At 33.2% G+C, this 26,801-nt stretch overlaps 3 protein-coding genes across 3 annotated transcripts; all 3 read left to right on the forward strand.

Moving 5' to 3' along the window:
- Window positions 1-7,434: 7,434 nt before the first annotated feature.
- On the forward strand, window positions 7,435-9,083 carry LOC11418753 (uncharacterized). The gene is made up of 3 exons (XM_003622901.1): window positions 7,435-8,049; window positions 8,143-8,889; window positions 8,991-9,083. Exons 1-3 carry the CDS (start codon window positions 7,435-7,437, stop codon window positions 9,081-9,083), a joined length of 1,455 nt encoding a protein of 484 aa, XP_003622949.1.
- Window positions 9,084-10,522: 1,439 nt separating this feature from the next.
- Window positions 10,523-12,464, forward strand: LOC11423811 (tyrosine decarboxylase 1). Its single transcript, XM_024769967.2, has one exon. The coding sequence runs from the start codon at window positions 10,631-10,633 to the stop codon at window positions 12,200-12,202; it is 1,572 nt and encodes a 523-aa protein (XP_024625735.1). The 5' UTR covers window positions 10,523-10,630; the 3' UTR covers window positions 12,203-12,464.
- Window positions 12,465-17,053: 4,589 nt separating this feature from the next.
- LOC11425350 (laccase-17) lies at window positions 17,054-19,668 on the forward strand. The gene is made up of 6 exons (XM_003622899.4): window positions 17,054-17,204; window positions 17,311-17,462; window positions 17,687-17,931; window positions 18,016-18,144; window positions 18,299-19,270; window positions 19,405-19,668. The coding sequence occupies exons 1-6, from the start codon at window positions 17,091-17,093 to the stop codon at window positions 19,533-19,535; spliced, it is 1,743 nt and encodes a 580-aa protein (XP_003622947.2). The 5' UTR covers window positions 17,054-17,090; the 3' UTR covers window positions 19,536-19,668.
- The last annotated feature ends 7,133 nt before the right edge of the window (window positions 19,669-26,801 follow it).

Here is a 26,801-nt window from a genome sequence, read left to right on the forward strand (position 1 = left end):
TTGTTGCAGTTAGACGTTTGTAACTTCCAACTACAACAATTGTCTTACCTTTGAATGGGGTAAATTCAAACTTCCCAAGCAGCAGGACTCCAATATTCGACCGGCATTCCCAATGATCCATTCAAAAGATTAAATTCTTGTTAGGCTGAGATTAAATGATGGTATTCAAATGTCAAAAGAATGAGGTCCATTCCTTGACACTTCAATACATTCATTTAAACCAGCCTAACAAGAATTTAATCTTTTGACGGGAACAATGGGAATGCCGGTCGAATATTTGAGACCTGCCGTTTGACAAGTTTGAATTACCTCATTCAAAGGAAGACAATTATTGTAGCTGAAAGGTGCATTCATTCAGTACCTAATGACGATCTTCTGACGGAATCAAACTTTTGATGATATCTTCAGTTGATCTCAGCAACGTCACCCGCATATCGATCCACTAGAACATGTTGTGCTCCCAAAACATGCTCGTCACGTTTTCGTCAATCGTTAATTCTACCCAAGTGAATGATACTCTCCCCTCGTCGAGCGTTGGACGTTTATACCGAACGTGTTTCACCCTCCTTGTGTCTCTGGGGTTGACTCCTTGGTTGAATTCAGTCAGTTCATCCTTGAGACCTAACGTTACACCAAGGCACTGAACCTTCAACCTCTGAGGTTCTCCGCCGTTGGATTGTGCATGAACGTCGATCCACCCGGCCATTGTTTCAAATCTACACAATAAGAAATTAAAAACAATACTCATTCAAACATTTCATCAAACACTTGATGTGCAAATTATACATAGACTCTAAAAATCATACAAATAACCCTAAAATTATAAATCATATACTCTTACTAAAATAAAAAAAATTAATCATATACTATAACATAAATCATTCAACTTATGTTTAACATAATTTTTTTTGTTATAACGTAAAATATAACAAAATTATTCAACTTATATTTACTCTTAAAATAAATCATATACTCTTACTAAAATAAAAAAATAAATATAAAACACCAAATTAAAATATAACCCTAAAATTTTAAACTATAACATAATCATCATGCAACCATTTTAACTAAATTAATCAACTAACATCTAATCTAAAAATGATTTATAACATGTAAATCTAATTAAAAACTAAAATAAAAAAATAAATATAAAACACCAAAATAATAATAAATAACACTAAAATTCTAAATTATAACATAAACATCGTGCAAATATTTTAACAACATTAATCAACTAACATCTACTCTAAAAATTAATTATAACATGTAAATCTACTCAAAAACTAAAAAATAATAAATCTACTCAAAAACTAACAAATAAAAACATTTATAACAACAAAAATGTAAGTTAATAGCATTATAATTACTTACTTACTTGTGATTTTGTTGAATAAATTTGGTTGGGTTTTTTAGATTTGGTAAAAAAAAATTGGAAAATGAGATGAATAATGGATGAGAGAGCTTCTGCCAGATTTGTAGCAGAAGATCCTCGGCAGTTAACTGCAGCCGGTTTTTGAATTCCTCGGCAGTTAACTGTAACGCCCTCTTTAATTATTTGATTATTTTAATGAGTTTAGAATATACTTATATGATTTGTGTGATTTATATGATTTATTTTGATGAGTGATATTTTATTATGTTATATGTTGGTATTTATTAGTATAATATATATGCTATTTGGTTTAGAAATATATATGTTATAGAAGTATATTTGTTATAGAGATATATTTGTTATTTGTTATAGAAATATATTATATTATATTTTATATATATTATATATATTAGAATAGAATATTGAGTTTAGGGGTTGTTATGAGATTTTAGAGAGTTTTAGGGGAGAAAGAGAAATAAGATAAAATAGAAAAGAAAAGTTATAAATAGATGAGACTTAGTTTAGAAAAACATAACGTACGATCAATTTTGGAGAAAAGGGAGAAAAAAAGTCAAGAGAAGGGAGAGAGACCTAGGAAGCTGCGATTTTTATATTCCAAGGTAAGGGTGGGACTAACATTTAATAATCTTGAGTCTATGATTCTGAAAATTGTATTTAACATGTTGTAGGTTTAGTTTTTTAGAATTTGAGAATTAGGGTTAAGATTGATGATTGTGATGATTTTGAATGAAAGTGAAGTTGAATAATATAGGTTGCTTTTTCTTTTCATCTCTGCCCCGAATTTGAAATGAAATCTGGTATTGATAGGTCAACAATTGGTCTTAGGTGTAAACACGAAAGTTGTAGGTATGGATATTAGCTTTTTAATGCCGTTGGTCTGACGTCAAAACAATTTATAGAACTTGAGTTATGGTCAAATTACTGCACGTAGGTCAGAGTGAATTTTTATGAATTTCCGCACAACTTTGTCCAAATTTGAAATGAAAACTGGTATTTATTGGTACAGAGTTGGTCTTAGGTGTAAACAAGAAAGTTGTAGGTATGAATGTTAGCTTTTTAATGCCGTTGGTTTGACTTCAAAAGGATTTATAGAACTTGAGTTATAGTCAAATTACTGCACGTAGGTCACAGTGAATAATTGAATATGATTGATGAATTAGTTTATGAGTATGATGTTGTTTATGATTGAAATGAAAACTGGTATTTATTGGTACAGAGTTGGTCTTAGGTGTAAACACGAAAGTTGTAGGTATGAATGTTAGCTTTTTAATGCCGTTGGTTTGACTTTAAAAGGATTTATAGAACTTGAGTTATAGTCAAATTACTGCACGTAGGTCACAGTGAGTATGATGTTGTTTATGATTGATGAATTAGTATATGTATGTATATGTTGTGAATACGATATTGTCCATGATTGATGAAGTGTTATATGTATATATGATGTTTTAAGATGTTGATTATTATTTGATGTTGTTATATTGTGATATAATTGTATATGCATTACTTGAATTATATGTGAATAATTGAGACGTTGTTGACTTGCATTCGATATTATTATGTCATGCTGTTTTTGTATACTGTTGTGTTGCTGTTGTTATTTAACGAAGCTGCATGAGTCGGTCTAAGTTGATTAAGATGATGAAGTTCCAAATTATTGGATTATATAAGAGGTTGTCGATTTAAGATGTTAAGAGGTGAAGTCCATGCATTAGCATTTCATTGTTGGGGGCTTGATGCCCTGGAGCCTTTGCTCAATTAAGTTGAGGGCTTGATGCCCTGGGAGCCTTTTTACGCTCAAATACGTTGGGGGCTTGATGCCCTGGATTGGTACCACGTGCATATAAGAGGTCTAAGTTGCATAGTCAAGTTGGAGTCGCATTTGTCGAGTCAAAGATGTTTAAGTTGCCAAGTTGTTGAAGTTGTGATTCTTTATATGAACTATTAAAGATGTGATATATGATATATTATTGTCTATGATGAATATTATGATGATTTTAGGTTGTTAAATATAAATATTGAATTATATGCTTAATATTATTGTTTTGTGAAATCTCACCCCTTCTGCTTGGAAATGTTGCTCTTCGTATGAGTAACTTGCAGGTAACCAAGAATAGTTGATGTCGTGTGAGCTTTCTCTCTCGTGTGTTTTAGGTGCTCTGATACGTAACGGGATGAGAACTTTGTTATTGCTTTTCTATTCCTTACGTATTGTTTTTGAAGATTTATGACTATGTTTTTAGATTGGATTTTTATGGGACATTTATGAAGAGGCCTTCGTGCCAAAACTGTTTAGTTATTGAATAAATTTCGCTGCGAAGTATTAAAGATTTTGTTATTGAATTTTAAAGGATAAATAGTTATTTATTCAGTTTATGATTTTAAGAAAAGAATGTGACATTCCGTTTATGTGAATACTCTGATTATTTTTATGAAATTTTTATGTTGGGAAAACGGGATGTTACATTAACTGCCGAGGGGGCAAAAACGTATTTTACTCGTGTTTCTTAGACTTATGCAATGTGTCAACAACAATTCTCCGTTATGTTTGAGTAGTGATATTTATTTTTTTTTGTTACTTTTTTTTTTTGCTTTCGCACCGGTTTTCGACCCACCATTGATGGGCGACTAATCTGACTCGTGCGTAGAGGCATGCGCACTAGCCAAGCGTTGCTCCTCCTAGGAATCGAACCCGGTATTCCCCGGATAAGTCCTTGGAAGGAGCTCAAGCAACTTGGTTTTTTTTTTTTGGTTACTTTGAGTAAGTGATATTTGAACAATCATTAAAAATAACTTTTATGACAATTTTTATTTCTCTTTTCATTGATTATTTTTATTTCTCTTTTCATTGATAAAAAACAATAGAGAAAAAAAGAAAAAGATAGAATAAAATCATGATGTAAGTATGAGAGATAATTGTCTACAAATTTTTCTTTTTGTTTTTTGTTTTAGTCCACACACAAATCATGAATTAAATATGAATTTTAAACACCTAAAACCTAAATATTCATATTTGATATGTTTTGGAAAGATTGTCATAATATTCTACCGTGATGAAAAACTTTTGGAGGAGGAAAAACTTAATAAAATTTTTAGAGGGACTAAAACGAAAATTTAATATTTTGATAAGGACAAAAAAACATATTTCATCCAATATAAAAATACATGGAATAAATCATATAATATCATTACTACGGAAAACTACTAGAAACGTGTTTGGAAACAAAACTAAATATGTATCACAAGAAGATGGGAACAATCCGAGATCCATATTGATTTGAAATTGAAATACAAGATGATGGAGGATGTATAACCCCTTTTGGCCATTTATACTAACTCCACAACTACTAATATGAAGGTCTTTACTGATCATCATACTATCCCATAAATACCACAAAGCAACTTGGGGATAGTATGAATGACCAACAATGAAAAATGTCATGATAACAAAAAAAAAATGAAAGGTCAGTTATAATGGAAATGAGAGAAGATTGAAAGCCGATTTATACACATAATGCAAACCTCGACGGTGGTGATAGTCAAAAGAAGCATGAAACACACTATCCATCAACCAAAGATGATGAACACGCCACTCACCGACCAAACCCTCGTTGGTAACGACAACAGACACAATCTGAACATGTTTAAATTATGAGTCAAAAACAATATTTTATTGGTTCAAACTATATAATCTGAAACATGTCCAAAATGTTGTTGATGTTACACCGTGTGACTTGAAAGATCAATTAGATCAAATTAATGATTGTCTCGGGCACATAAACACAGGAAGGATGATCAGTGTTGAGTATTGTCATCCGTCTATCAATTCAAACGAGCGTGTTTAGTTAATATAGATGAAACTCCATAATGACGACGATGTACCAACTCAATTGCAAACCCTCCAATTATACTTTTTAAATATGTATTGATTAATTGGCTATTAGAAACAACAATCAATGTGGAGATGAATCTTTATAAATATTATTACCTCACTAAGGAGCTACTCCCCTATCGCAGTTTAATTTTTTGCAATATTTACGTAATGAATTCTCTCCATTTTTCTCAATTATTATATCTCAATTCACACAATCCACAACTACTCTATTGCTCATAAATCATACATGGTGAAATTAATCTAACCCCATACCTCTTATCTTCCAAAGCTAGCTTCCTACAAGCTTGAATCTCCCTCTTCTATTTGGTTCTTGAGCTTTCCTCCTTCCTTTTTCTAGACCCCCTTTTGATTCTCTCTTGCCTCTTGCATGCCTCTTTCTGAAAACTTAACAAATATTTTTCTAATCCTAAATCATAAAGACTACCACTTATTTATATCCATTTGTATTGAATTTGGTTGACTTAACTCTTATTGAGCTTAGTCTCTATTCTTTTTCGTAGAGAAAACACTACACCATTACTTCACTTCACTTAATACTCCTTTTTAATTCTACACTTATATTCTCTTAATTCCTCAAAGTTTCTACTAACTTCACAAAAATACCACCACACCTAAATTACCAAAATACCCTTTATCCATCAATCTCTAATAAAAATCCACTAACCCATCAATTCAAACACATCAAATAAACAATTAAATATAAATAATTAAAAATCGAGATGTTACAACTCCAAATACCATTCCTTCATCCAAATCTCCAACTCCCAAGTTATGCTCTCTCTGGGAGGTCCTCCCTAAATCACTTTCACCGAAGCAAACTTCTTTCTTCTATGCCGTTTAACTTCGGATTGGGATTTGCTGCTGTAGCAAAATACCCAAGTTTCACAAAGTTATGCCAAACGACGGCGTTTCAACTTTTTAAAATAATCTTTTTAAAAAAGTATTATAAAGTTTCTCCTCCAGCTAAGACAACATGTTGTCTTCTAGTACAGAACAAAGGAAAGGTTTGAATCATAAGAAGCTATAATGAATGAAAAAAACTCAAGTGTTAATTGAACTAGCTTGTGAATCCAAAGCTCATTCACAATATCTCCAGAAGGTTTGAATCCCAAGCTCATTCAAAAAATTTGAGCAGGAACATATTGCGTCTGTTTAATTTGATTGTAAACAATTCTTCTTCTTCATCACAAATTTCTTGTTTAATTTGATTTCTCCAAACAATATAAAAACGATTTGATTCACTTTAGTCGTAAAGGGATTCAGATGATGGGAGGAGTGAAGAACCATGCTTGACGACGACCGCCATCTCTCCGACCATGCTTGACGACGACCGCCATACAATCTTCTCGTCGTCGTTATATTTTCCGACCCCCATGAAGTGTTGTGCAATCTGATTTAGAGTGACGTGGTTTAGACAATAAAGACTATAAACCATAGGAGAAGCAATCTGGTGCGTTGGATCATTTGGATGGCTTTAATGGTCTAGATTTGCTCAACTGTGTGTAACTCTGGGATTCTTTTACAGCAGCTAATCTAAATCCCTTAACTTCTCGCTCTTCAATCCTAAATGACACAGTCTCAACAAACAAGTTATCCTCACTTGCAAATTATCCTCTTGAATCACATGCTACGGGTCGTAGACATACTTTCAAAGTTGTGAAACATGAATATTCGACAACGACGGTGGTAACACAATCTGATAAACCACTTCTCCTACCCTCTCTATATAATCTGATAAGACCAATAAAACATGGTGTCAATTTCTTGGACTTCAAAGCACAACCAACATTGGTCACTGGTTAACTCTCAAAAACACATGATCTTCGACTTGAAATTCAATATCCTTTCTCCCTCTTACTGAGTTTTTCCCCTTTGTTTGTTCAAGAAGATAACCACATGCAAAGCCATTGATATTCTCTAAACTGTTTACTGAAACATCACAATAACCAAAACCTTTTGTCTGTCCAACTAGTAACCGAAGACTTTAAATTGTCAATGGAGTATTTCTTAGTGGTTTATATTTTCCTTTCCAAAGCCATTATGTCCACCACTAGTTATAGAAGAAATAAAGTGTCCATGTCATAGAGCAAGTAGTGCAACTAAATCACAAAGGTAACATATATTACTTTAATTTTGCAATTGCTGCATTATGGCATCTAGCAGTGCAACTAAATCAGTTGACAAAGTTACATTGAGGGTTATGGTGGACAAAGAAAGGAACAAAGTTTTGTATGCTGAGGCAGGGAAGGATTTTATTGAAGTTCTATTCAGCTTCTTAACATTGCCTTTAGGTACTGCTGTCAAATTTGGCAGCATTAGCTCACTATATCAAAGTGTGGCAAATCTTGATGAACAATATCTATGGACTCGTACTTGCAAGGAAATGCTACTTAGGCCAAGAAATTCCATGGAAAGTTATTGTCAGAAGATGAAACTGAATATCGACGACACAGAACCCATGAAACACTTCATCTGTGGGAACTGGGATTGTGTTAGAAAGGAGAGAGGGAACCTTTTGAGCATATTTAGGAATCAAATGTGCAGTTGTGGTCGAGTAATGGACAAAGTATTTTCTCCACCGCCTCAACTGGAAAGTCTGAGATTAGGAAGCGGGCTTGTTAAGGAAACTGCTGCATTTATTATTTCCGACGATCTTTGTGTGATGCCTAATGATTTTGGAACAGTTATACAACTACTTCAAAAGCTAGAAATATCTGATATTGACGCTATTACAGAACAAACTGTTGATATCAGCAAGAAAGAGGCATGCTTTCTTATGCAACTCTCTTTTAAACTATATATATAATCTATGCTGTTGATTATTAATTTTCTCATTAAATATGTTTACTTTTTGCAGGTCATAGATATTCTTAAGTTGTCCTTGGTCTCAAAGACCTCTTTGACAGACCTCATCTTTAAAAAGAAATATTCTGAAGTTGTCAATGGTCTCAAAGATCCAATATGTAAGATTGGAAAAGCGACATCCGAAGGAGGTAGGCAGATATCTGTGAAAGTAGTGAGAAGAAAATCAACTGGAGATATTTTGTTTGCTGAAGCAGGCGATGATTTTATTAACTTTATTTTCAGTTTTCTAACTCTCCCCTTAGGAGGAGTGTTGCATATGCTTGAAGGTTTCTCTTCTCTAAACAGCATCGATAATTTATACAAAAGCTTGACTGAGTTGAGTTCCGAATGTTATTTAATCTTGAAACATCTTAAAGAGAAGCTAATTAGCCCTCCCATTGCTGCACAATTTGGGTTTGACAACCAAATAATTCCAATTGGAGTAGCTTCCTCACCTGTCTATTATTGTCATTCGTACATTCATATTGGTCAGTATACTCGCGCACTAACTGCTTCAAACACGCATATTGTCCGTTATCCTGCTGAAAAGTTTGTACTTTTAAATTTGGTTGATCCTAAGCTATCTGCTTCAAACGCATCAAGTCGTGGAGAATTTGCAAAAGGGCCATCAGTATACATGGTGACAGTTGACTTGGCTATTACTCCAATGTCATCCTTCACTGCTATATCACATTTAAATAGTTCAAATGTTTCTCTAAATGATGTGGAAGAAAGGGTTGTTAGAATTGGTCAGAAGGAGGTAAGCCATTGTGTAAGATCGTTGGCGTTTTCATTCTTTGCAATATATTTACATTAATTTGCATGAATTATTACAATGATTTGTTTGTTAACATATTGCAGGGTCTCTGCATTCTAAAAGCTTGGATGAATTCAACGTCTGGAATGACAAATGGGCTAAACCAATTCATAACAAACATTAAGGAGGAGAAATGACCAATATTTCTTTCCCAATATGCCAGTCGCGGGTGTTACAAATGTTATTAGATCCGCAGCGTAGTTGATATATGGACAATATTTCATCAGTTGGTTAAGTTTTATGTAAGCTATTTTGAATTTGAATTTCGCAACGGTATTTTATTTGTCTCTAAGTGATTTAGCAGCTAATCTTTGGTTATGAGGATCGTTTGGATATTGATGTAGGTTTTCTTTGTTTTCCTCAAATTTTACAATCTATTGTGTGTTTAATGGTTCTTAAATTTATAGTTTTCTACAACTGTTGTATTTTGTTGCCTCATTCCTCCATCCAAGTTCATGAAGACTTTGGGCCTGTTTGGATAAAAAATTTATTTGTAGAACTTGTGTTGCTCTATTTTGCATTTTCTGTAAGTTGTTTTTATAAGCTTTATTGCAGAACTTAAGAAAATAAGTTAAAAAAAGCATATGAAAATTGTCATAGCTGTTTGCATAAATTCTTCTAAACAGTCTCACAAAACTTATGCTAGTATATAAGCTCAAATAAAGTTAATTGAAATAGGCCTTTGTCTAGGTGGCATTTTGTGCATTGCGGGTTTAGTGTAAACTTTATCTATTTTGTTAATATTTGGGGTAAAACTAAAAGTAAGGTTTTTGAAATTTAGAACAAAAAGGTTATGAGAAGTTCATGGACCATTTTGTAAATCAACAAAAGTTTGGTGTCAAATTTTTAGTAAAGTATTTCAACATGTGAGGAGCCATAATAAGACATATTTTCCTCAGTTACGTGAATTTATCTTTTAAAACCTTTCTTGCTTCTTAAGCAATATATTTTTAAATCTTTCATAAAGTTGAAAAATTAACTGTTTTCTTAAAATAAGTTAATCAAAATATATTAAAATAGAGATGTAACCAATCACCTAACTGATTAAGATATCTCTGATTTGACATTTTCCATGTTATTACGTGGTTACTTAATTAAGGAAAACAGATTCCAGATTTGGTCTACATTTCATCCAAACTATTCTTTTTATGGAAATATAAAACATGACATTAATATCTATCTATCTTTCTTCTTATTTTGGCAACAAGAACATGTTGAGAGTGATATCTGACCAATAATGATCCAATCTTTGTTCATATTTTTCAAGACACAATCTTACATACATACACTAGAGTACTGTAGATTAACAAACTATGAATTTTGACTTGCATAAGAAAACAAAATTGAATGTCTTTGACACCACTCTAAAGTTGTTCTAACCATTATTCACCTTCAAAGATAGCAATGTTGAGTTCAGCTTCTCTTTCATTCAATCAAATAATACTTATTTATTTATCACTATACTATCCAAACCTAAATAGTTGTGGCTAAGTATCACTATACTGTATACAAATAACATTAATATGGAAAATAGTTCGTATTTTAAAAACTTATAATTGAAGTTCATACAAATTCTCATCTTATATAACTCACAACTCATAGGCAGACATTCTTGCAAACATTCAAAAATTCTTTAATACAATATCTCACATTCCTCAAATCCCTTCAACATTAATTCATCATCATGAACCCACTAGATACTACAGAATTCAAGAAACAAGGTCACATGATGATTGATTTCCTTGCTGATTATTATGAAAACATTTCAAACTATCCTGTCCTAAGTCAAGTAGAACCAAACTACCTCAAAAAACTGTTACCTACTTTTGCCCCTTCAAATCCTGAACCTATTGAAACCATCCTTGAAGATTATCAAAAATACATAATCCCAGGTATAACACATTGGCAAAGTCCTAATTACTTTGCTTATTTTCCATCAAGTGGTAGCACAGCAGGGTTCTTAGGAGAAATGTTAAGCACTGGATTGAATGTTGTTGGATTTAACTGGATTTCATCACCAGCTGCTACAGAACTAGAAAATGTTGTTATAGATTGGCTTGGTGAAATTTTGAATCTTCCTAAGAGTTTTCTTTTTAAAGGTGGTGGTGGTGGTGTTTTATTAGGCACAACCTGTGAAGGTATTTTGGGAACTCTTGTTGTTGCTAGAGATAAAATTCTTAGCAAAATTGGTAGTGAAAATGCAGGTAAACTTGTTGTTTATGGCTCTGATCAAACACATTGTGCAGTTCAAAAAGCAGCTCATATAATAGGAATTAACCCGAAAAATTTCCGAGCTATTAAGACTAAGAAGTTAAATTCATTCACTTTGTTGCCTGAATCATTGTTATCAACAATTGAAAATGATTTGAAAAATGGTTTGGTTCCTTGCTTTCTTTGTGTAACTGTTGGCACAACTTCAACAACCGCAATTGATCCGGTAAGAAAATTGTGTAATGTTGCGAAAGATTATGGAATTTGGGTTCATATTGATGCTGCTTATGCTGGCAGTGCTTGTATTTGTCCAGAGTTTAGATATTTGATTGATGGTGTTGAAGATGCTGATTCTTTTAGTCTTAATGCTCATAAATGGTTTTTGACTAATTTAGATTGCTGTTGTCTTTGGTTAAAGGATCCAAATTCTTTGATAAAGTGTTTGTCAACGACGAATTCAGAGTATTTGGAGAATAGTGCTTCTAATTCAAAACAAGTGGTTGATTACAAAGATTGGCAGGTAACTTTAAGCCGAAGATTTCGCGCTTTGAAGGTATGGTTTGTTCTTAGAAGCTATGGTGTTGAAAATCTTAGGAATTTTTTAAGGAACCATGTTGAAATGGCTAAAACTTTTGAAGGGTTGGTGAAAATGGACAAAAGGTTTGAAATTATTGTACCTAGAAAACTTGCTGTTGTTTGTTTTAGGATTTTACCATATGGTAAAAAAGTTGCTGATGGAAAGGTAACAAATGGAGAAGCTAAATTAATTAGTAGTGAAGATGTTGTTGCTAATGAGATTAATCGTAAGTTGTTGGATTCTATCAATGCTTCAGGTGATGTGTACATGACGCATGCTGTGGTTGAAGGAGTTTTTGTGATTAGGTGTGCTATTGGAGCAACTTTAACAGAGGAACTGCATGTGGTGAAGGCTTGGAAGGTTGTACAAGAACATGCAGATGTGATTCTAAAAGATAACATGAGTCGTATATTTGTCCAGAAACGGACTATTGGCTACATTGGTTACAACTTTGCAATTGAAAAATAATAAAGTGTGTTTGGTTTTCGGGTGGCGATGCTAGCAAGTTGGTCTCTCCTAGTGCTAAAAGGGTGATTAATAAACCAATGTGGCTCAAAAACTTTATACTTAAGTAAAAGTGTTGTTGTTTGTAATTTCTTATTTTCCCTTAAGAGGCCATCAGCCCAATTGTCTAAGCCTATCAGGGCAGCAACCCTAGCTATATAAGGCTATTGTTCCTATCTTAAGAATTATGAATAAAGTAAAATTTTATTTTCCGGTTTCTTTATAATTTTCTGCTGTTTTATTTTTCCTGCATATCTTCTTTGATTTGGTAACCAAGAACCTAGTATCATTGGTGCTTTCATCTTGTTGAACCCATGACTCTCAAACCTTCCGTTCCCACGAACAAAGACTTGGATGATGCCATCCAAGCCGCCACCCAACAATTCGATGTAACCATCGCCACCACTAACAACTGCATCACCGAGCAGTTGGAAATCATCCACACAAAACTCGATTCTCAACAACAATCTCTCATTGTAACACAATTTTGTATGCTGAGGCAGGAAAGGATTTTGTTGATGCTCTCTTCGGCTTCTTAACATTGCCTTTAGGAACTATTGCAAGACTAGTGTCCGAGGAGTCGAATATTGAAGCTATGAAATTTGGCAGCATTAGCTCACTGTATCAGAGTGTGGCAAATCTTGCTTGATGAACAATATCTATGGAGTCGTTCTTGCAAGGAAATGCTACTCGAGCCAAGGAATTCCATGGAAGCTTATTGTCAGAAGATGAAACTGAATATCGACGACACAGAACCTATGCAGCACTACATCTGTGGGGATTGGGATTGTGGTAGAAAGGAAAGCGGGAACCTTTTGAGCTTATTTAGGAATCAAATGTGCAGTTGTGGAAGAGTAATGAACAAAGTATTATCTCCACCGCAGCAACCAGAAAGTTTGAGCTTAGGAAGCGGTTTTGTTAAGGAAACTGCTGCATTTATTATTTCAGACGATCTTTATGTGATGCCTAATGTTTTTGGGACAGTTATACAACTACTTCACAAGCTGGAAATCTCTGATATTGGCACATCACGGAACAAACTGTTGATATCAGCAAGAAAGAGGCATGCTTTCTTATGCAACTCTCTTCGGAACTATATTATCTATGCCGTTGATTATTTGTTTTCTCATTAAATATTTTTACTTTTGCAGGTCATAGATATTCTGAAGTTGTCATTTGTCTCAAAGACCCCTTTGACAGACTTCATCTTTAAAAAGAAATATTTGAAGTGGCCAATGGTCTCAAATACCCCATGCCTAAGATTGGAAACGGGTCATCGAAAGGGGGTAGGCAGATATCTGTGAAAGTAGTGAGAAGAAAATCAACTGGAGAGATTTTGTTTGCTGAAGCAAGAGATGATTTTATTAACTTTATTTTCAGTTTTCTAACTTTCCCTTTGGGAGGAGTGTTGCATATGCTTCAAGGTTTCTCTTCTTTAAACTGCATTGATAATTTATACAAAAGCGTGACCGAGTTGAGCCCCGAAACGTATTTAATCTCAAACCATCTCAAAGAGAAACTAATTAACCCTCCCATTGCTGCACAATTTGGGCTTGACAACCAAATAATTCCAATTGGAGTAGCTTCCCCACCTTTTTATGATTGTCATTCTTACATTTTAAAAGGTCAATATACTCGCGCACTAACTGCTATGCACATGCGTAATCTTAGTTATCCTGATGAAAGGTATGTACTTTTAAATTTGGTTGATCCTAAGCTATCTGCTTCAAACACCATCAAGTCGTGGAGAATTCGCAAAAGGACCATCAGTATACATGGTGACAGCTGACTTGACTATCGCTCCATTGTCGTCCTTCACTGCTATATCACATTTAAATAGTTCAAATGTTTCTCTAAATGATGTGGAAGAAAGGGTTGTTAGAATTGGACGAAAGGAGGTAAGCCCGCCACTGCGTAAGACCATTGGCGTTTTCATTCTTTGCAATGTATTTTCATTAATTTGCATGCATTACTACAATGATTTGTTTGTTAACATATTGCAGGGTCTCTCCATTCTGAAAGCTTGGATGAACTCAACGTCTGTCATGACAAACGGACTCAACCAACTCATAACAATCATTAAGGACGAGAAATGACCAATGTTTATTTCCTTGTATGCATAATCGCAGGCTTTACAAATATTATTAGACCCCATATAGCATATAGTTGATATATGGACTATATTTCATTTTCATCAAATATTTGGTTATGTTTTATGCAAGTTATTTTGAATTTGAATTTCTCAAATGTATTTCATTTCTCCTTGATTACTGTAATTTTCTGATATAAAATAACTTTCTGTAACGTGTTTCCTTTTTTAATAATGCCATGCCACATTGATAGTTTCAGCACCTAATACTTGAGTATGAGGATGTTTTGCTCATTGATGTGGGTTTTCTTTGGGCCTGTTTGGATTTAAATTATTATTTTGCAGTGTATGGTACAAGTGCTTATCATGATAAGCGTATATGTTTAAGCTCACTTAAGCATATATGTATAAGCTCACGCAAGCTATATCTATAGTTAAAGATAAAATAACGTTAAATTATTTTCGTATATGCTATAACTTGTTTTTATTGAAGAACTTATAAACGTAATTGAAAAAAGTTGATGTAAATTGTCATAAGTTGTAAGAATTTTGTGGCTTTAGTGTAAGAATTTTTCTAATTACACCCATGTATTCATGGTTACATCCCAAAATAATAAAATTATTCTTAAAGAAAATTGGGTTAATTAAGTTTTTGGTCTCTATAAAAATAAATTACACTTTTTAGTCTATACAAAATTTTCTGTTAGTGTTTTTAGTTTCTGTTAAATTAAAATTTATTTAATTATGCTTAAACTTCTAAATTTTTGAAAGATTTTTTACATACATGTTCATAACATCGTAAGACACTCTTGTATAAAAAAAATTTAGTTTTTTAACATGTAATGAATTAAATATGATTTTTTCTAAAAGCCAAATTTTCAAGATTATATTAATGAAAATTTGGACCTAATAATAAAATTTTAAGTTACTTTTTTGCAGATGAACTTTGTATAATATTCTAAGTAAGTATGTGAAAAATATGTTACAAATTTAAAAGTTTAAGCACAATTAAGCAAATTTTAATTTTACAAGGACTAAAAGTATGTGTTGGTCCCTATTAAATTGAAATTTGTTTAATTATACTTAAACTTTTATATTTTTAAATGATTTTTAACAGACATGTTAAGAACATTATAATAATCTCTTTTATAAAAAATTAGAATTTTTTAACATGTAATGAATTAAATATAATTTTTTTAAAACGCCAAAAATTCAAGATAAAACTAACGAAAATTTGGACCTAAAAATAAAATTTTGAGCTAATTTATTGTGGCGGAACCTTTTATAATGTTTTAAACAAGTATGTAAAAAATCATAAAAAAATTTAAAATTTTAAGCATAATTAAACAAATTTTAATTTAACAGGGACTAAAAACACTAACGGAAAATTTTGTAGGGACTAAAAAGTGTGATTATTTTTATATGGACTAAAAACAAAACTGCAAATATTTATAGGGACCAAAAACTTAATTAACCCAAGAAAATTTAATATCTGAAACTCAGTTTAAGTAGGTTATGTAAACTGAGTTTAAGTGTACATACTTAAACTCGGTTTAAGTAGGTCACTTAAAACTTAGTTTAAGTAGGTAATGTAAACTGGCCACATCCCTTAAGTGAGATGCCACGTGTCGACCATTGTGGGTGCCACGTCAGCGAAGACTAAGTCAAAAGTGGCCTTGGGGGCCAAAACTGCCAAAGATCCAATACATAGGAGGTTGTTTTGTATTTTAATTAGTTAGGGGTCAAAATCGCAACTTTTGGAAAGATAGGGGGCCAAAAGTGCAATTAAACCTTTATATAAATTTTCTTAAAACCTTAATTTCATTCATTTAAATTCTAAAATTTCACACTATTTCACCCACAAACAATCATGGACGTTCAATCAATCTCTATAGAATATTAAATAATAAATCAAAACATCTTTCATCTATACTCTATTGCATATAAGTAATTGAATTTCTTATTCTTTTTCAATGATGCAAGAGTTTCTATTTTATTCTTGTTGTTCAACGTTGATATGTTATGCACTTTACAATAGGATAGAGATGTATATTAAAGTTGAAATTTTTTTAACTATTTTCTTAAAATCAGTTAATCCAAATATATATTAAAATAGAGATGTAACCACTCACCTAACTGACTAAGCTATCTCTGACTTTACATTTTCGTAAAATCAGTTAATCCTAATTTCATGCAAGCTATTAGACAGCTTCCATTTCAGGCAAGCTTCTTACCCTCATTCTGTCTATTTAAGGGAAACAGATTCCAAATATGGTCTATATTTTATGGAAGCTATTCTTTAAGAGGAAATATAAAACATGACATTAATATCTATCTAGCTTCTGAAGTGAAATATTAGATATAACTTTCTTCTTACTTTGGTAACAAGAACTTGTTGAGAGTGATATTCGACCAATAATGATCCAATCTTTGTTCATATTTTTCATGACACAATCTCACATACACTAGAGTACTGTAACAAACTATGTAAATGGGATTTTCAACTATAACAAACTATGAATTTTTACTTGCATAAGAAAAAAAAATTGAATGTCTTTGACACCACTCTAAAGTTGTTATTCACCTTCAAAGTTAGAATTGTTGAGTTCAGCTTCTCTTTGATGGAATTAAATAACTTTCTTTATTACCTAATCAAACAACCACATAGTTTCCCTCATGTATATATAGACCAGGATTTTTGACCATTTTATCAACACAGTTTCAAACTCAAATAACAATTTTATCCTTCATTCAAAAAGAAACATGGGAGTTTCCCTTTTTTCATCACTGAAATTCCCATTGATCTTTTTATCATTGATCAATTTTTGTACATTTGAGCTTGCATTGGCAGGCATAACCAGACACTACCATTTTGATGTACTACTACTACTTCCTTAAAACAATTACTATAGGCATTACTCTTTAGTTTTTTTTTTTTCCCTCCTTTGTTCTGCATGTAACCAAATTGAGGCCACTAATGCAGATAAGGTACCAAAATGTGACAAGGCTGTGCCATAGCAAGAGCATGGTGACAGTGAATGGTCAATTTCCAGGACCTCGCATTGTAGCTCGGGAAGGAGACCGTCTTATAATCAAAGTGGTTAACCATGTGCAAAACAACATTTCCATTCATTGGTAAAGAAAATTCTATTTACAAAACAAAATTGCTAAAAACTAGTGACATTTTTAAGATTTGAGCATAAAATTAATTTGTAAAAAACTTTGCTATCTTTTAACAACTTTTGTGACAACTTTCTCTCTCATACTCACATCATGTTTTGGTTTTTGTGTCAATACCTCAATTTCTTTGTAAATCTATGTTGTCCAATAAGTTGTCATACAAATGGTTGTTCGAATAGGCATGGCATTAGACAACTTCAATCAGGATGGGCTGATGGGCCAGCATATGTGACTCAATGCCCCATCCAAACAGATCAAAGCTATGTTTACAATTACACAATTAAAGGCCAAAGAGGAACACTCTTTTGGCATGCTCATATATCTTGGTTAAGATCAACACTCTATGGTCCACTCATCATACTTCCAAAGAAAAATGATCAATATCCTTTTGCTAAACCCCACAAGGAAGTTCTTATCTTATTTGGTAATAAAACTATTAAAGGGATGATAACCTTAAACTACCTATCTTAATTTTCATAAGCTAATTAAAATATAAAATTGCTTTTAGGTGAATGGTTCAATGCAGATCCTGAGGCAATCATAGCACAAGCTCTCCAAACTGGTGGAGGACCAAATGTCTCTGATGCATACACAATTAATGGACTTCCAGGGCCATTGTATAATTGTTCTGCTAATGGTATCAAGTGATAATCAACATATTTATTGTATATTTTAGCAACCAATTTGTGCAATTCGATACATACAATTTCTACTGCAACTTTACACAATTATTTACTTCATATAAAGTAAATGAACAATATGATTTAAATGTAAAATGTAATTCTCTACAGATACATTCAAACTAAAGGTGAAGCCTGGAAAAACCTACCTTCTACGTTTGATCAACGCTGCGCTGAATGATGAGTTGTTCTTCAGCATTGCAAATCATACCCTCAAAGTTGTTGAAGCAGATGCTATTTATGTTAAACCTTTTGAGACAAACACCATCTATATTGCCCCTGGCCAAACCACTAATGTTCTTCTCAATACCAAGTCACACTATCCCAATGCGGCATTCTTAATGACTGCTAGACCCTATGCCGCTGGCCCTGGACCTTTTGACAACACAACGGTCGCTGCTATCCTTGAATATGAAATCCCACCAAATACTCATCATTCAGCTTCTTCACTAAAAAAGCATCCTCTATTCAAACCTATTCTTCCTGCATTTAATGATACATCCTTTGCAACAAAGTTCTCCAACAAACTCCGTAGCCTAGCAAGTGCACAGTTTCCAGCTAATGTTCCCAAGAAAATCGATAAACACTTTTTCTTCACAGTAGGCATTGGTACTAACCCTTGTCAAAGCAACCAAACTTGTCAGGGACTCAATGGAACAATGTTTGTGGCATCAATGAACAATGTATCTTTCACAATGCCAACTACAGCACTTCTTCAATCCCATTTCTTTGGACAAAACAATGGAATTTACACCACTGATTTCCCAAGTAAACCTTTGAATCCATTCAACTATACCGGCACGCCACCGAATAACACTATGGTGAGTAATGGAACAAAGGTTGTTGTTCTTCCTTTTAACACAAGTGTGGAACTTGTGATGCAAGACACTAGTATTCTTGGTGCCGAAAGTCACCCTCTCCATTTGCATGGCTTTAACTTCTTTGTTGTTGGACAAGGATTTGGTAACTACGATTCAAATAAGGATCCACAAAAATTTAACCTTGTTGATCCCGTTGAAAGGAATACAGTTGGTGTTCCATCTGGTGGATGGGTTGCTATCAGATTCCTAGCAGATAATCCAGGTTGGTTCCTAGATTATTCGTCAAACTATCAAAAGTCATTTTGGTTTCGAAGAATGTTTTAGTTCACTTTCATAAATTAACAAAAAGAAAGCATGCAACTATAAATTAACAAAAATGTCTAATTGTGTTTGCAGGGGTATGGTTCATGCATTGTCATTTGGAAGTACATACAAGTTGGGGTCTTAGTATGGCATGGATTGTCTTGGATGGAAAACTCCCAAATCAGAAGCTGCTTCCACCACCAGCTGATCTTCCCAAGTGTTAACTTCAACAAAAAATGACTTCATTTGTTACTTTTATCTTCTTTGTATGTTAAAAATTAACTGAACCATTCTAACATTAGAAACATCACTTTGTAATCCTGGCAATAAATCAAGGCATAATCTTCAACCTGATAAGGGTGGCTTGAGTACCATTATCTTCAAATGAGTCTAATTTGTTGATTAACTAAATCACACTTTTTAAGGATAAACAACTTGGTGAGATAAATTCATAGATTTTAAATTTAATTGTCAAATTCTAATACAATATACAAATGCAAAATAAAAAGATAGAAATATATCTCCATTATATCTCTATATATTGTACAATAATTTTTTTTTATTATGTTCTCGTCATCAAAGGAATACAAAATTTTAATGACAAAACAAAATGAGTTTCGTCTTAGAGTTTCACATAGAAAAGTTGGTGCTTGCTTGCATATGTTATTGCTTTCAAGTTACAATATTATTAAACGTGGAAATGGAGACGATCCATTTCCAAAATAAGTTTGTTGTGTCCTCGTCTGACTCAGAACCTGTCCTAGTAGAAAGGAAAATTCAACAATATCTTAGAGTTTCGTTAGGTATGGTGTAGACAAAATCAATTCAAATTTAAATTTAAAGAATAAAAAATATAAAAATAATATGACTTTGGATTATGGATAGTTGTTCAAAAAACAAAACTTTAGGGTATAGGAATGGTTCAAAACTAATGAATGCCAAATCAGATAGCAAAAGCAACCTCAACTCACACATGGTCACTCTGATATACCATTTGTAGCATTGTAATAATTTCATAATATTGGTATCAATACAAGGAGAATTTGCACTATTAACAATTTATTGTTATTGAACATGACAGAAAACACGAGTAAAGAATCACAGATGCGCAATGTTAAACTAGAATTTCCTAATTTCAACGGCCAAAATGTGTTAGAATGGATTTTCAAGGCGGAACAATTTTTCGATTACTATAAGGTTCCAGAAGCAGAGAAACTTACTGTGGCAGAAATGCATTTAGATCAGGTGATTAATCCTTGGTTTGAAATGAGCCAACCATTCCTTACTTGGAGCGACATGAGTGATGCTCTTGAATGTGATTTCGGTCCAATCTGTGCTTGTGCTTCTCTGATTAAATTGTAGAATCACATAGCCATGCATTGTTTTTTTTAATAATGTTGCTATCATGTTTTGGGATTTACGAAGCAATGACACAAACATGTAAGGTGGGCACAATGATAATGTAAAAATTGAACTGATTGAATGAATGGGATTAGGACCTTGGAAGGGAATTGGAAAAGAAAACTTTATCGAAAAGTGTTACATCTCTAGCAAACAATCCAAGTAGGACTGGACTTTGCCCACAATTTTTCCTCCCATTCTTTTGAGCTATTTGATCATTATGGACATGAAGTTCAACATTAATAAGAAACTACTAATATTCTTAACAAAATGGGATTCCATACCGAAATTCAAGTGATTAGTAATTGCAGTGGTTGATAGTAAGTTTAGGGATGAAAACTCAAATGACATATATTTGCAGGGACTATTTGCATAAAAAAAAAGATACGCAACTTTTCTTTTAAGGATTAGCAACTTGTTAGGTTAATTCATATATTTTAGAGCATTGCTAAATCACACGACAAATCCATGCACACGTCCAGCACGATATTGTTTAGTGGAAATACACGGTCGTGCATATCCCACGACAAAGCAAGTCGTGTATTCAAGCATTTCTCTATATTTTAAATCCATATGTACACTATCTCTTGCAGTCTCTTTTTGCAGTTTTAAGAGCAAAACTCTCGTTACTTTCTGTCTAAATTAGACTTTCCAGTTTTTATTGTTAAGCGATAATAACACACGGAAGACCTTGTTATAGTGCTAAAAGTAATTACTACATTACATCCAAGTTTTTAATTGATCCAAAGAGGAGCAATAAATGGAAATTTTGTGTAACAGAAAACTTGCCACATGAGAAAAATAGTAGTAGTCAGTCGTTAGAAATTAAATGTTGTATAATAAGAAAAATACTGCATACAACCATATTTTAGACATACAACCTTTTAATGATGTAATCTAGACATATGCATGCATACATGGTACAAAGAAAAGCAATTTTCCCTCGATGTAATACTCCAATCTAATGGTAGACGGTGCTTGGAGAGCAAAAGTTCATTCGGAACATAATTTATTAACAAAAAAGGAAACATAAACATACAGTAGCAGTAGTTTCAAAAAACAACCATCACATATGGTTTAATGCCTTCCTGCAAGGGCCAGAATTTTGAGACAACGCTTGATAAGAACTCAATATCTTAATTTAGCATATGGTAAGTTCAGAACTCAATTTGTTTCTGGATGTGGTGGAACTTCTTGTGATCCACCTTCTTTAGTCAGAGCTAGTATCTTGACTCGAGTGCAACACATCATGTAATATCTTGAAATAGGCATGGCATTAGACAACTTCAATCAGGATGGGCTGATGGACCAGCATATCATGTGACTCAGTGCCCTATCCAAACAGGTCAAAGCTATGTTTACAATTACACCATTAAAGGCCAAAGAGGAACACTCTTTTGGCATGCTCATATACCTTGGTTAAGGTCAACACTCTATGGACCTCTCATCATTCTTCCCAAGAAAAATGTTCCATATCCTTTTGCAAAACCCCACAAGGAAGTTCCCATGATAACCTTGAACTACCTATCTTAATTTGCATAAACTAATTAAAACTAAATTTTGGTTCAATGCAGATCCTGAGGCAATCATTGCACAAGCCCTCCAAACTGGTGGAGGACCAAATGTCTCTGATGCATACACAATTAATTGACTTCCAGGGACATTGTATAATTGTTCTGCTAAAGGTTTCAAGTGCTAATCAAAACATTTAGTGTATATTTTAGCCAAAAATTTGTGCAAGTTTTCAATTTGAATCACTGATATATGTCCCGTGGCATCATCATCTTGGCCGAGCACACAAACTTTACCGGAAGCTTAACTTATAATATCTTCACTCGTGAATCTTGAAATGTCATTTATTATTTTTTAACTCAATATCATTGTGTGTAAGTGTCTTGCTCCCAACAAAAGTGCATCAAGAGTCTATTAATGGTTTAGAAGATTTTTGCAGGAAATGTTATCCGGAACACACCTACGATCTTCAGCAATGCATAAGATTTAAGTTTTAATTTTAATAATCTTTTTTTGTTCTAGAAAATTCATATGATCTAGAAAACTCATAAATTCTATTTTGAGTTCTACGAATTTTCTTTACACCGAAAATTTCACTCAGCTTACTTTGTATTTTCCAAAAAGAGAAGTGGACTAAAAAATTTAGAAAATGGAGAAATGAAAATACTTAAAGATCACGGTAACTGGTTTTTCTTCCTATTACTATTGGTATAGTTGATCCATGACATGATATCAAAATTAGCATGTAGTTTTAACCACAAATATAGATCATAGGTTTTTGTGTGCAACTTTTTTGTACGAAAATGATAAGCAATTTGTAATATATCTCTTGCAGTTTCTTTGTGCAGTTTTAAGAGCAAAACTCTAGTTAATTTTTTTCTAAATTAGGCTTTCCATTTTCCATTGTTAAGCCATACTAATGTTGAATTAGGATTCTATTTCTTCCACCCGTTGATTTCAGCTGCAAGTTTAAAATCATCTCAAGCACTATTTTTCTTCTTTACAATTGTTTCTGCACAATTTAAGCAAAACCAAAGCACTGAAGACCTTGTTTGAATTAAAGTCCTAAAAGTAACTACTATTACTTACAGTTCAAAGTAGTAGCCAAAGGTAACATGTAATGTAAACAAATGTTAAAAAAACACAACTTTATGATAGAAATTGGTATCATTTAAGTAAAGTAACGTTAAGTGTTGCCAAAAGGTTTGAATATACTAGTGAGCCAATTGAAACCAGACTTCGACATAATCCTCGGTACAGAACCAACGTATCTTATGGTTAATTTTGGATTTCAGTACTGTATTATTTCTGAAGTTATATAGAACTGCTTGGTTTTGCAGGTTGTTTACGAATACTATTGTATCAATATTTTCAGAAAGATGCACCGGCTTTAATTTCAAACGCAAGGTATCAACTCGCTTGTGATCAACTCTTAAATTATGACCCATTTGAATATTGTGATAGCTAAATTTAAGGAATAGAGTCCAAGACTTGTCATCTCCAAACTTTGTCATCTTCCATATAACAAAATCAGTTCCGTTGAAATCATGATAAAGGCATAAGAAGTTCCTAAACACAAACATTTGCCCAAAATGCCAACTTCCCAACGCCACCTAGAGGGAGCATCAACCGTGTGTATGTCACATTACTTAGATCAAGCGAAATAATCCTATTGGGTGCTAACCAGTTAACAGTGCAGCTGAACTGCACACCGACGAGGTGCGTAAGGGAAACATTGAATAGTTTTCCAAATATTATCACCTAAACTAAAAATGCTCACCTCGATATTTGGTTTTATCTTCAAACCGCCTGTATATTGTAAGGCCAACCTTATAAGTGTCGGTTAAATTATCATAACAAAACACAAACTTCCAAAAACGAGATGTATACCACACATCATGCAAATACCCTAATTTATCAGATATATTTCTGGTGGCGGGGTTCCAGAAATGGAGCCACAAACCCGAATTATTATTAGAAGCACCGACGAAGCAGATCAATCCATTGCAAGAACCAACAACCACACGCCAGTCCTTGATATTCAATCGGTAGGAAGTATCTTTAGAAATGGCCATACGACGGTTTTCGAGTAAATGACTAATCAGGAAGTGTACGAAACAAAATTTATTTTGAATGAACAGTGCGAACTGTGGGTTTCGTGCAGATGATCGGTTAAGGTGAATTTTGATGAATGTAGGATCGGAGATTAGGTTTTTCCAAGAGGTTGTAATCAAATATTACATTTTTAGTGAACTCTCCTTGCAAGTGCAAGGGGGACAAGACTACTTCCGGTTTGTGGAAGGAACTTGTATAATTGCTTTGTGTCTTTCTTCTCTCTCTCTCTCTCTCTCTCTCTCTCTCTCTCTCTCTCTCTCTCTATTTTTATCCGCTACATTTAGTATATGAACATCATTTCAGAAGCTGAACTCTATCTACTTCTGATCAGCGACTTCAGTAGGAGAAAACGAATAAAAAGCTAACACAATTCAACCCCTCCCCTTCTTGTGTTTTTCTCACCTTCAATTGGTATCTAGAGCCTTGATCTGTTTTCTTAACACTTAACAGTGTAACAGAAAAAGATTTGAGAAAAACATGTCTGGTGATGAACCTAGTTCCAGTTAGAACAACAACAACAATGTTGTTCCATATGATTATGGTAACAACAAGAAATCTGACTCTGGTAAAGTTCCAAAGTTTAATGGAGATCCTGAAGAATTTTCTTGAAGGAAAACCAACTTCTAGTCATGTCATGGACTTAAATGAAGAAGTATGGGACATACTTGAAGATGGTGTTGGTGAATTGGTCGTTGATGAAGAAGGAGCTGCTATTGATAGAAGAAAACATACTCCTGCTTAGAATAAACTCTACAAGAAGCATCACACGATGAGAGGAGCATTTGTCAAAGCTATACCAAAAGCAGAGTATATGAAGATGAGTGACAAATCTACTGTTAAGGCATTGTTTGCTTCTCTCTGTGCAAACTATGAAGGTAGTAAGAAAGTTAGAGAAGCAAAAACTCTTATGCATGTTCATCAGTGTGAGTTGTTCAAAATGAAAGATGATGAAAGTATTGAGCAAATGTACTCAAGATTTCAGACTCTAGTTTCTGGACTTCAAATATTGAAGAAAAGCTATGTAGCTTCTGATCAAGTGAGTAAGATACTAAGAAGTTTACCTGCTAGATGGAGACCTAAGGTTACTGCTATTGATGAAGCTAAAGATTTAAACACTTTAAGTGTTGAAGATCTTGTCAGCTCTCTCAAAGTTCATTAGATCACGTGACTTTTGTGGTGGCTGGGTATTCATCAAAGCGGCTATGATACGTACGAATGAACCTAATGTTGCAACTGAGTCTCATGAACAAACAAATAAACCTTATTTATTCAGGTTTGCTTTTTATCAAACTAGGGCATCTAAAGGAAATCATACTTTTACACATGCGGTATAAAATATGTTTTGTTTTTCTCTTTGCGGTGAATAAAATTATGTGTTTTCTTTTTCAATAGAAAAATATGTTTTTTCAAAATCCCCTAAAAAATGTTTTTTTAATGTGTATATTTGAAGTTTTCCACTCTAAAAAAAATTCAGTTGGAGCCGCTTCATCGACTAAACAAATGATCAATTATCATTTGATCCCTTAGTGCATAAATTAAGGATCTAAAAAAAATTAAAACGTAAATATTGTATTGAAAAAATAAGTTTTTAACTTTTCAAAACATTGAATGTATAATTTTCAAAAATAAGTTTTTACATTTGACATTTAAACTTGTGCCTTAAGGGCATAAGTTAACATTTTTCAATTATAAATGTGGCAACAAATCATTGTATATTTTGATGTGGCAACAAATCATTGTATTCACTGATGGACTCTGGTATCATCTTATAATTCATGGTTGTGGTTAACACAATTCTACAAAATCGGTTTGTGAGGTGAAGATTACCTCCAAATGATGGGTGGCTTAATAGCGGAAACTTAATTGCAGGCCGATCAATGGATCATAATAGAGACTCTGATACCATCTTAGAAATTGTGAATAGCCTAACACAACTCCACAAAACCAACTTGTGAGGTGATGATTACTCCCACTTATAAACACATGTTCATGCAATCTTTTATCTGATGCGGGATTCTTTAACATGTATAAAAAAATTATACACCGATAGAGTGCAGTACTAATTAAACTCAGATTTCATAAGACTAAGGATTTACACATGCATTAAATCAAATCACGTGAAAAAAAAATTTAGATTATTTGGGACCTTAATTCATAAAAGTGGCATTCACTTAAAATAAAAACTTATAAAAGTGGAATAATGTTGAGGGGATGTGTGGCGCCTCACGTTTGACCAACAATTTTCCCTCTTGCAGCATGATTAGTTGACAATGTCCAATGTTCAGAGCCTCCCTAAAAACATGGTATATATATATATACTATAACCAGGAAGCGTGAGTTTAGTGTCTCATTGTCCAATTCTATTGAGCTTTTACATAGCCTGATTCTTCAAGACATACGTATTATAAAAACGGGACAAGACATGCCATTTGGGATGGCAAAGCGGGCCGGCCCCCCAATTT

The sequence above is a fragment of the Medicago truncatula genome, chromosome 7 (assembly GCF_003473485.1).
Source record: "Medicago truncatula cultivar Jemalong A17 chromosome 7, MtrunA17r5.0-ANR, whole genome shotgun sequence".
NCBI classification, from domain to species: Eukaryota; Viridiplantae; Streptophyta; class Magnoliopsida; order Fabales; family Fabaceae; genus Medicago; species Medicago truncatula.